At 51.9% G+C, this 10,349-nt stretch overlaps 1 protein-coding gene across 4 annotated transcripts in view; it reads right to left on the reverse strand.

Moving 5' to 3' along the window:
* The window catches only part of LOC103659452 (phospholysine phosphohistidine inorganic pyrophosphate phosphatase), a 125,537-nt gene extending 116,589 nt beyond the window's left edge, over positions 1–8,948 (reverse strand). Inside the window, exon 1 of one of the 4 annotated variants that reach the window (XM_040624019.1) lies at positions 8,738–8,945. In XM_040624019.1, coding sequence (XP_040479953.1) covers positions 8,738–8,862 — 125 coding nt within the window. In that variant the 5' untranslated portion in view covers positions 8,863–8,945. Of the gene's footprint in view, positions 1–8,737 lie in introns of all 4 variants that reach the window. The other 3 variants (XM_040624020.1, XM_040624021.1, XM_040624022.1) reach the window with 3 other exon arrangements.
* Positions 8,949–10,349: the final 1,401 nt, after the last annotated feature.

The following is a 10,349-nucleotide window of genomic DNA, read 5'->3' on the forward strand; positions in this document are numbered from 1 at the left end:
ATCCCGGCGTTATGGGATCGAGCCCCACATCAGGCTCCTCTGCTATGAGCCTGCTTCTTCCTCTCCCACTCCCCCTGCTTGTGTTCCCTCTCTTGCTGGCTGTCTCTATCTCTGTCAAATAAATAAATAAAATCTAAAAAAAAAAAAAAAAAGAAAAAGGGCAAAATGGAAAAAAAAAAAAAGAGAGAACAAAAGAAAGAGGGCAAAGTTCAATCTAGCCAAGGGAGGATGGGGTAAAAATCCAGGGCTGCCTGCCCTGATGAACAATCCTGGGGCACCCAGGACAAAGGGAACCCCAATGGTCGCCACCACAGCTCCCCAGGGACTGGCTGCCAGCGCTTCCCCCAGCCACCCAGCGCATGACCCACAGGCTCACAGTGACTTCTCAAGACAACCTGGGAGATGGGTCTCTATCCCCATTTACAGATGAGGACCTGGGGTTCAGAGGGGCTGAGTGCCTCACCCGGGGCAGCCAGGGGCAGAGGACAGAAGAGAACCCTTTTTTATGAACCGGCCTCATGAAAATGTATACACATGTGAAAAATACAATCTGGGCAGAGCTGAGAGATTTGGGTTGAATCAGCACCAAGTTCAATAACTGAAAGACTCTTCTTATTTGCCAAAGAACCACCTCTTCCCCATTATCTGACCGTTCAAGCCACAAAATGCTCCTTTAGCTCCCAGACGTGGCACAAGTAAAATGGTGGTTTAAGAGAAAAGATCCCACTTAACTTACCCCTGGTGATGCAGGTGGGAAACTGAAGCACAAAAAGGCTATGAAACTGCCCAAGACCACAACCACAGGACAGAGCTGGGACTCCAAACCCAGGCCCTCACCTATAAGAGCTGACACCTGCGTTCTTTCCGGTGACAGGTAGGAAGAAGCCCCGGTCCTGGGGAGGGCACCGGCCCCACTCTCCTTCCCCGTGAGGCATCTTTAAGTGACTCTCTCTGAGTCTCTGGTTCCTTCTCTACGCATGGGCAGCATGCTGTCAGCCCCGTGGTCATGGGGAATTGCCCTGCACACCACTACACGTAGGGCTCGGCTGGGTTTGCCAATATGGCCTCTCCGTACATCCTTGGGGTGCTAGGGGTGGGGCGGGGCGGCAGTGGTCACGACTCCTTCTGTGAGCCTCCTGAGTAACCCATGCCACAATGACCTCTAATCTCAGGGGCTTCCTACCAGAGGCCACATTGTTGGGGTAAACCATTAACTCTGTTCCAGAACCACCAGCCTGGCTGCCCCTGATTTCCATATGGTGACCCTGCCCATCTGTGCTGAGATGAGAACCCGAGAGACAGCTCTTGCCCCATGTGGCCTCATGCACGCATCCAACATCCCTCAGTTTCCCTCCGTGTGGGTCAGGTGCCTGATTCGGCTCTCTGCCTCAGATACGTGTGGACTGTCGGGTCTCCTTTATCTTTTTGGACAAAAATGGTATTTCATACACATTATCCTAGAACATGTTTTACTGACTATATACAACCTTCGTGTGATAGAAACTAATGTCAACATCGAGCAGCTGCAGAATATTCCATGGTCTGGATGAACCGTAACTTAGGCCCTCCTCTTCTCCTGATAGACACGCAGCTTGTTTCCCAGCCACACACACGAAGCTATAAACATATAAACTGTGGGGCTGTCGGGAGCCTTGGTGGCGCCGTCAGTTAAGCGTCTGACTTCGGCTCAGGTCATGATCTCAGGATTGTGGGATCGAGCCCCTCATTGGGGTTCCTGCTCAGTGGGGAGTCTGCTTCTCCCTCTCCTTCCTCTGCTCCTCCCCTGCTCGTCCTCTCTCTCATATAAATAAATAAAATCTTTAAAAAATAAAACGGGGGGGGCGCCTGGATGGCACAATGGTTAAGCGTCTGCCTTTGGCTCAGGGCGTGATTCCGGCGTTATGGGATCGAGCCCCACATCAGGCTCTTCTGCTGTGAGCCTGCTTCTTCCTCTCCCACTCCCCCTGCTTGTGTTCCTTCTCCCGCTGGCTGTCTCTCTCTCTGTCGAATGAATAAATAAAATCTTTAAAAAAAAAATAAAATAAAAAATAAAAAAATAAAATAAATAAAAATAAAACAGGGGGACGCCTTGGGGGCTCAGTCGGTGAAGCGTCTGCCGGGTCGTGATCCCAGGGTCCTGGGTTTGAGTCCTGCACTGGGCTCCTCACTCAGTGGGGAGCCTGCTTCTCCCCCTGCCCCTCCCCCTGTTTGTGTGCGTGTGCACCCACTCTCTAACTAATGAATAAATAAAATCTTTAAAAAAAATAATAAAAATAAAAAAATAAACTGTTGGGCTGTCCACTGGCCCTGACTTAATATTGTTATTCATCAAAACACTCTGATGGTTCTCACTGCTGGCTTTGTCATCAATTATAGATTTGAACAGAGAAAATATACATTTGTCAAACTTTGTTCTTTTATTTTTTTTTAATGGGGGGGTTCCTACTGTGGATTCATTTGGGGGACAAATGCTCTGAGGCCACAGAAGATTGGAAAGCCCGGGCTCGGGATCTGCAGGGACTCAGCCTCCAGTGACCTGTGAGCACCAGGATGGAGGAGGCAGGAGTGTGGGGCAGGGGGCGAGGAGGGTGTGACGTCAGGAAAGGGAGGCACTGGGCTTTCAAGTCCTCTGTGCTTTCGGAGGGGGGGGGGTGGAAATCGAGAGGAAGGGAGGAACCACACTGTTACCCTGGGAGAATGCGTGGGCCAGGGCTGGTGACAAAAGGACTTGGACTCTTTACTCTGGACCTTCGTGCCCTAGTCGGGAATGTTTACAGGAGGGAGCCATTCATGAAATGGCAGCAGGTACACATCAAAACACACCTTGTCCCAGGTCTGGGCTGAGTGAGGAGAGCTCCTGTTGGCCTAAACTAAACAAGCTCAACCAAGCAGCCACCCCCTCCGATATCCCCAGGGGCCTCCCCTGGCAGGTGCCGGGAGGATGGGGTGCGGCAGCACAGGTGAGGCTCCCAGCTGTCCCTCAGCAGCTCTTAGTACTGCCACTCCTAGGCCCAGATGCTGCCAGGGTGGCCCAGGATTAAGGAGGAGAGGGGAGGAGGGGTCGGTCCTATGGTCTGCAGGCTGGCGACTTCCGACAAGGTGCCCCTGGCCCCACCCTTAGCTGCTCCAAAACCTGCTGGGAGGGGCCTCAGTGTCAACAGGGTCCCAGGGCTTCCGGTGCACCCTGGGGCTTGAGAGGCCCCACCTGGAAGGACAGGTTGTAGGTCTGGCGGTCCTGGGTGGGAATTGCTTTATGAAGCGGCCCTGGGCCGAGGCCTGCTTCCTTCCGCCGGCCACAAAAAGGCTGGGCCGGCAGGGCCCAGCAGATGTGCTTTAGTGGCCTGAGACAGGATGCAGTAAATGCCCACCTGCCTTTCACATGCAGATGCCTCCAGGGCTCTCCTTTGTGCTGGCCGGCCCCTGGGCCAGCCCCTGCGGCCCCCGCTGTGCCTGGCCCTGCCTCTGAATGGCTCCCCTCGGAGAGCCCAAATGCCCAAGAATGGGCTCTAATAAAGGGAATGTTGGGGGCACCCCGGGCTGGTTACAGATGTCCATTACCACGCCCACCCACAAATCCTAGAGCAGTGAGAGAGGTTGCAGCACCATCCCCAGCAGCTCCAGAAAGGAGCCGGCATGGCCTCCGAACCCTGGGCCTTCAGTTCCATCCGGGACACTCCTGGCCCTAATGACCTCTGCAGATCCCAGCGCACACCGCAGGACCTGCGAGGCTATGTTCCCACACCCCAGCTCCCCAGCTCCCTGCCGGCTGGGTCTCCCTGCATCGGACGTGGGCCTTTCCAGGTGCTGTTTACACGGATTCTGCCAACTGGACCCTCAGCTTCACAAGGGCTGGGACTTCCCTCTGCCTTGTTCACTGCCGAGGGTCCTGGCAGTTTAGAAGGGCTCAGTAAACACTTGTTGGGTGGGAGTGAATGAAGGAGCAAACCGAGAGGCAGCGTGGTGCTGTGAGGGACATGGAGGCCTTGGAGTCACAGGAGCCCAAGGGCTAACCCGGCCCAGCCACCTTTCCACTTCTGCCAGTTCCTGAATCTCTGCGCCTCTGACACTGTGAAAAGGGGCCTGAAATCCCTACCTGGGTGGGGGCTGCCTGTGGAGGTAGCTATGCGGTCAAGCACCCAGCCGGGACACGACAGGCCTCCCTCCATCATTGGTGACCACTCTGACTGTTGTCCACATAGTTGTGGAAAGCAGGCTTTATCCTCTGCATGTGCTCTGTGTCCCCAAAACAGTGGGAACCTTTCAGAAAACCTGGAGACAACATGTCACTACGGAAAGTCTAGGAAGAAGAGTAGTGAGCCGCCCCCTCCAGGGTTCCCCAAATGGACGGTGCTGCTGGGAGCCTGTGGTGCTGGGGAGCTGCCATGAGGCGACTGGTCCCCCAGGACCTTGTCCCCTCCCCATGACGCTTGTCCCTCTGCAGTTGCTTTCACCCCAGGGACTTCCGTTGAGCTCCTCAGACATCGAAGTGAGCCTCGCCTATCAAGGGGGTCACGGAGTGCAGGGTGTAAAGAACCACTCCTGTGGCTGCAAACACTATAGAAAGAAGCCAAACGCAGGGCGCTCTTCACCTGGGCAGCCAGGACCTGTTCCGTAAGAGGTTCCTGGGAGGGTCCAGGCTTGGCTCGGTCGCTACAAAATAGGGGCATGCTGCATGTGTGAAACGTCCCCACGGAAAGCTCCAAAAGCAGGGGGAAGCTTCCAGCACCATACTCACTACCACTGACCATCTGGATGCTGGGCTTCGTGCCTGCCCAGGGCCACCCACAAGGAAGGCTTGAGTGTGATCTGTGAGCCACTGGAGGCTGGGCAGAAGAGGCCAAGGGAAAAGGATGTCCAGAGAGCCAGAGCCCACCGGGGTGTGGGTGGACCCAGGCTCAGTGGGTGCTTAGCCACAAAGTGGCTCATCAGTGAAAACCCTGCCCAGGAGTGTTTGCAACTAGGAGCAAGGGGATGAGGTGGGTGAGGGCGTAGACAAGGGGCCACAGAGCTCACTTGAGAAGGCCCTGGTGGACCCGGAGGAGGCATGGGGACTTGGTCCTGTGGCCTGGGAGCCTGGGAGATTTCAAAGGGACGAAGCCATTAGTTCTCCAGGCCCCTGGGCAGCACGATGATAAAATCCCCCAGGATAAGGAGTACTGTGTCCCCTCACCGAAAATAATCCCACATGCTCTGGAGAAGGGAATCCCCCTTTTCTGATGAATTTCAAGGCTGCTGTTACACAGGTGTTAGATTTCTACAGTACAGCTGCTACCGGAGACATCCCAGCTACTTCGATCAGCCTGAGTTAAAGTAAATCAAACAAAACCCTCCGGAGACGGGTGGGAAGGTGCCAGTGCGGAAGCCACAGAGGTGAACAGGCCAGGGACCCTCCTTACTGCCACACTCTGGGATCTGCACACGCATTTGTCGGACAGGTCTGTGTCAGGGTGGGAGCATTACTCAGGACCCGCTGCTGGAAGCCCCTGGCCTTTCTCAATACCCACTCTTCCCACACAGGACTCAAAGCATGGCTCGGGCACAGTGGTTGGGAGTCAGGCAGACTTGGGTCCCCATGGTCCCTGGGCCATCCCAGCTGAGACCCTGGCACGCCTCGAACTGCAGTGGCTTCGACTGATAAAGGGGAACCACAGCCCCTCCCCACCCCAGACTGTCAAGACATTGAAAGGAAAGCACGAATACCTAGCACAGAATAGGCACCTCTGAGAGCAGCCTCGCCTGCCCAGAAATACAAGGAATGTACTCAATAATATTGTAATAATGTTGTTTGGTGACCGATGGCGGCTCCACTCATCGTGGTGAGCCCTGAATGATGTACAGAATTGCTGAATCAACAGGTTGTCCACCTGAAACTAACATAAGATTGTATATCAATTATACTTCAATAAAAAAATCCCAAAACTTAAATAAATGTATGTATGTATGTACATATGTATGTCTACTGTGCTGTCATGGGGTCTACCCGCACTTAGCACTGGGCGAAGAACTTGACATACATCACGAGCTATCAGAGCCTGCACCCCCTTCCCACCCTCTCCATCCCTTCAGGTGCTCTAGTCCGACACTGGGAGCCATTCTTTATTTCCTCTTCTCCCTGGCCCCCACAACACTCCCTGTATCAGCAGGCCCTCCTGGTCCTGCTTCCAAAACTTCTCTTTCATTCACGCCCTTCTTGTCACCTCCCTAGTCCACGCCCCACCATCTCTCTCTGGACCACACCATAGTCTCCTAACTGCTGCCCCTGCTTCCTCTCTTGAGCCCTGTCGTCTGCCCCACGGCCAGGCCATTCCCCACGTGGCAACTAGAGTGACCTTAAAATATTTGTTTTTTTGTTTTTTGTTTTTTTGATGAGGTACCTTTTTTCCAGCTTTACTGACGTATAATTGACAAAAGTATCTGCAATTCAAAATTTCAAATGGGAGATACATTCACATAGTTCAAAAAGTTAAAAAAAGTTAATACACAAAGCTGTACAGTGAAGAATCAACCACACAGCGCTCCCCAACTGTCCACCCCCTAGCTCTTCAAACACTGAAGCTCTTCCCTCAGGTTCCTTAAACAAACACAGCAGCAGGAACACAGGCCTGCATTTCTGCCTTTTCCACCAAAAGACACACCGCACAGCCCGTTTTGTGCTTTGCTGTCTTTACTGACAATACGTCTATACAACAGGCACACATATTCCTTTTTACGCTGAATGGTGTTCCCCTGCATAGACGGGATATTTGAGCTGTTCCCAGTGTGTTCCTATTTCAAAAGTTACAGTCATGAACAACCTCGCACTGATGTCTTTTCTCACATATGAGGCAAGGCAATTTCCAGAGTGGAACTGGTGAGAGATAATGTCAAATGTATCTTCCACAAGCAACGTACGACAGGGTCTGTTTCCGCAAACTCTCACCTAGTGAATGCATGCCCAAAGTTGTGCGTTTCTGGCAGTTTTCACATATTGATGAAAAATGGCATCTTGGCATAGTTTCAATTTGCATTTCTCTTCTCTAAGTAAGGCTGAGCATCTTTCCTACGCTTAGGGGTCATCTGCTCTTTCTCCCTCGTGAACTAATTGTTTATATCTTTTGGGCATTTTTCTATTAGGCTGTTGATTTTTTTGCTGTTGATTTCTAGATTTGGGGGCAAAATTATAAAGGTCCTCTACTCCAGGATTTCAAAGGAAATCTCCTGTTTTCATTTGGTACTTATATAGTCTCACTTTTTACATTTCAAGTTCTTTAAAACATAAATCAGATCACATGACACTCCAGCCTAAAATCTTTAGTGACTTCCCACCACACTCAGGATAATGTCCAGGCACCTGTCTGCAACAAGTTCTTGCTTTAGCCATGCTCCCCCTCTGTGGTTCCATGAACATGAATGTGCCAAGCTCTCTTCTGCCACTAGGACTTTGCAGCTGCTATTCCCTCTAGCTGGAATGCATGTCCTCTGACCCTCATCCCAGATGGCCCTTCGTACCCTCTGATTGAGTCCAATGCTTTCTCCTCAGAAAAGTCCAACCTCTCCTCTCTCACTTTTTCAGCCAACCTTATGTTTACTTGTCTGCGTCCAAGTGTACTGTCCATTTCCCCTGCAGACAATGAGTCCCACGAAGACTTGTCTGCCTTAGTCACAGCCCTGAGACTGTGACCTCGGGCTTCCCCATACTAGGTTCACTTAACCCCAAAATACAGCCAGTGCCCTCTGCCGCATTCCCATAATATTCTTGTTCATGACAGAGTTTGTCTGAAGCCTTGGGGTAAACAGAGACTAAGGCAAAGGGCAGAACTTAAACCTGTACTTTAGGAAATGACGCTCCCAAGGCCGTCGGGAGTCTCCTAGGTCTGGGCTGCCCTTCACATGCACTCCCTGTGGCAATGTCTCCCTTTTCCGAGTTCCTGGCCTCTCAAACACCTCCAACTTTGCTACACAGGACAGTCTGGCTCCTGTACAGACCGGTGGGGTGCGCTCCCTGAGAAGGACCAAGAGGCTCACTTAATTGCCATCTAGAGATAGGTAAACTGAGTTCTAGTGAGATCAGGCCACTAACCCAGCGGCCTCCAACCAGTGAGTCTGGGAAGTCAAGTCCTGGGCAATTAGCCCTTCCTGGCTGCCCTTCCAAATCATGGCAGCACTGGTCTGTCGTGCCAATGGCAACTACAAAGCGGAGGGTCCAGTGGTGCCAACGTAGTGCTTGCGTGGTCTTCTGTGCGCAAGATTTGGGGGGCAAGATGCCCTTCACCTCCCCACCCCCCTAAACCAATGACGACAGCACATACATGACTTAAAGTTTCTGGTAGCTACATTCACAAAAGTAAAAAACAGGTGGAATCTATTTAATATATTTTATTTAACCTAATCTATTCAAATTAGTATCACTTCAACATGTAAACCCTATAAAGCAACACAAAGAACTCTTTACGTTTTTGTCACTAAGTCTTCGAAATCCGGCGTGGGCTGTGCATCTCAATTCAGAACAGCCCTACCTCAAGCGCTCAGCTGCCGCAGGAAGTCGGGGCTGCCCTGTCGACGGCGCACCTCGGACCAGCAGAGACCCTATGTTCAGCTGGGGGGTGCTGCGGCGGGGTCCAGCCCAGGTGGGTTCACGAGACGCGGGCGGGGGCGGGGCCAGAGCCGCAGCCCCGCCCCCAGAAGCAGCCAGAAGCCGTCGGTGAGACCCGACTCAGCGCCGAGTCTCGCGCCCACCGCGGCCGCGCGGCCCACTCACCTCGCCACCGCCTCCACCGAGCCACGGATCGGCGCGCCGCCGTCCTCACCGCCATCGTACAGCACGCCCGAGATGTCCAGCAGCACCCCGCGCACACCGGCCAGCCGCTTGCCCCACGCGGCCATTGCGCTCCGCTGTGCACCTCAGACTCCGCATCCCAACCCGCGGCTGGGAACTGCGGGCGGGCTCGCCGCGCAGGGGCGCCTGGGAAGTGTAGTCCTGGGCTGTGCAGTCCGGCGGGGTGGGGCGGGGCCAGTGGGGTGGGCCGGGTGCAAACCCGGAACCGCGAGACGAGGAACCCGGACCCCGGATGCGGCCTCCCCATTCCCGGGTCACACGCCCACGAAATGGGAGCCAGCTCCCCAAGTGGGCAAACGCCAGGAAAAGCAAAAAACAAGCCGGTGGGAAATAGTCAACCTCCCTAAAAACCAGAGCAAGGCAAATCAAGACAAGGAAGCACCTGTAAAAGTAGCAAACGTTAAAGAGATCAGTGCTTCATTGGTGTCCTCATCCTTTTGCTGGGATTGTGACAGCCCAAAAAGCAATGGAGATAGTTGGACCAATTGGCCGGATAATCCTGCGCCTGGGAATTGATGCTAAGGAAGTGATTCTAAAGAAGGTTGAGTGCAATGTAAGCTATCATGCCAGAACAAGCTGGAAGGTAAGTCAATGTGCAAACAAGTGTAACATGGCTACAGAAAGAAATATGCCACCCAAAATGAAAACTAGGTAACAACATGGAAATTGCTTGTGTTACAACATATGAGAAAGCAGACTACAAAACTGTAGTAAATTTTACATTACCAGGAAGTAACGTAGACCACAGCCCTGCAAAATTAAGGATGCATAGGAATAGGGCTGGGAAGAAAATGGAAACATTGCAGTGTGTTAGGCTAGTGACATTTTGGATGAATTGTTACAATCCATTTAATGTTACCTCATTTTTGCAATAAATAGAAATGGAAAAGGGGAAGTTTCCTTGACTACCCCTCTTACCTTTGCAAGTACTTAAATTGAAACTTGAGGGGCACCTGGGTGGCTCAGTCAGTTAAGCATCTGCCTTCAGCTTAGGTCATGATATTGGGGTCCTGGGATGGAGCCCCTCCTGAGGCTCCCTGCTCAAAGTGGGGGAGGATTGCTTGTCTCTCCCTCTGCCCCTCCCCTCACCCACTGGGTGCTCCTGCTTGCTATCTCTCTCTCTCAAATAATAAATAAATAAAAATCTTTAAATAAAAAAAAAAGAAAGAAACTTGAAAAAAATCAGGCTCCTCTGGGTGTGACTTAGCAAAAGAAGACCAAATTAGAATGGCCACTTCATCTCAAGTTCTTCAGTCACAGACGTGACATAAAATTTGTCAGAATCGTAGAATTTTAACTCCGTTCAATGACTTGTGCATATCGTGTTGCTAAGTTTACTGGGGAACTGTGTACTCTTGATTTTACAGGAGGGATGTAAAATGTAGTTCCTGCCCTTTGGGAATTTACAATCTGGCTGAGGGAGAAAAGAATATTAGACCTTAAAAAATAAATAAATAAAAGAACATTAGCCATGGTTCTTAGCTGCAGAAAATAGAAACCACACCAGCTAAAGCGTTATGTTTACACCAGGCAG

Source organism: Ursus maritimus, unplaced genomic scaffold (assembly GCF_017311325.1).
Source record: "Ursus maritimus isolate PB19 unplaced genomic scaffold, ASM1731132v1 scaffold_7, whole genome shotgun sequence".
In the NCBI taxonomy this organism is placed as follows: domain Eukaryota; kingdom Metazoa; phylum Chordata; class Mammalia; order Carnivora; family Ursidae; genus Ursus; species Ursus maritimus.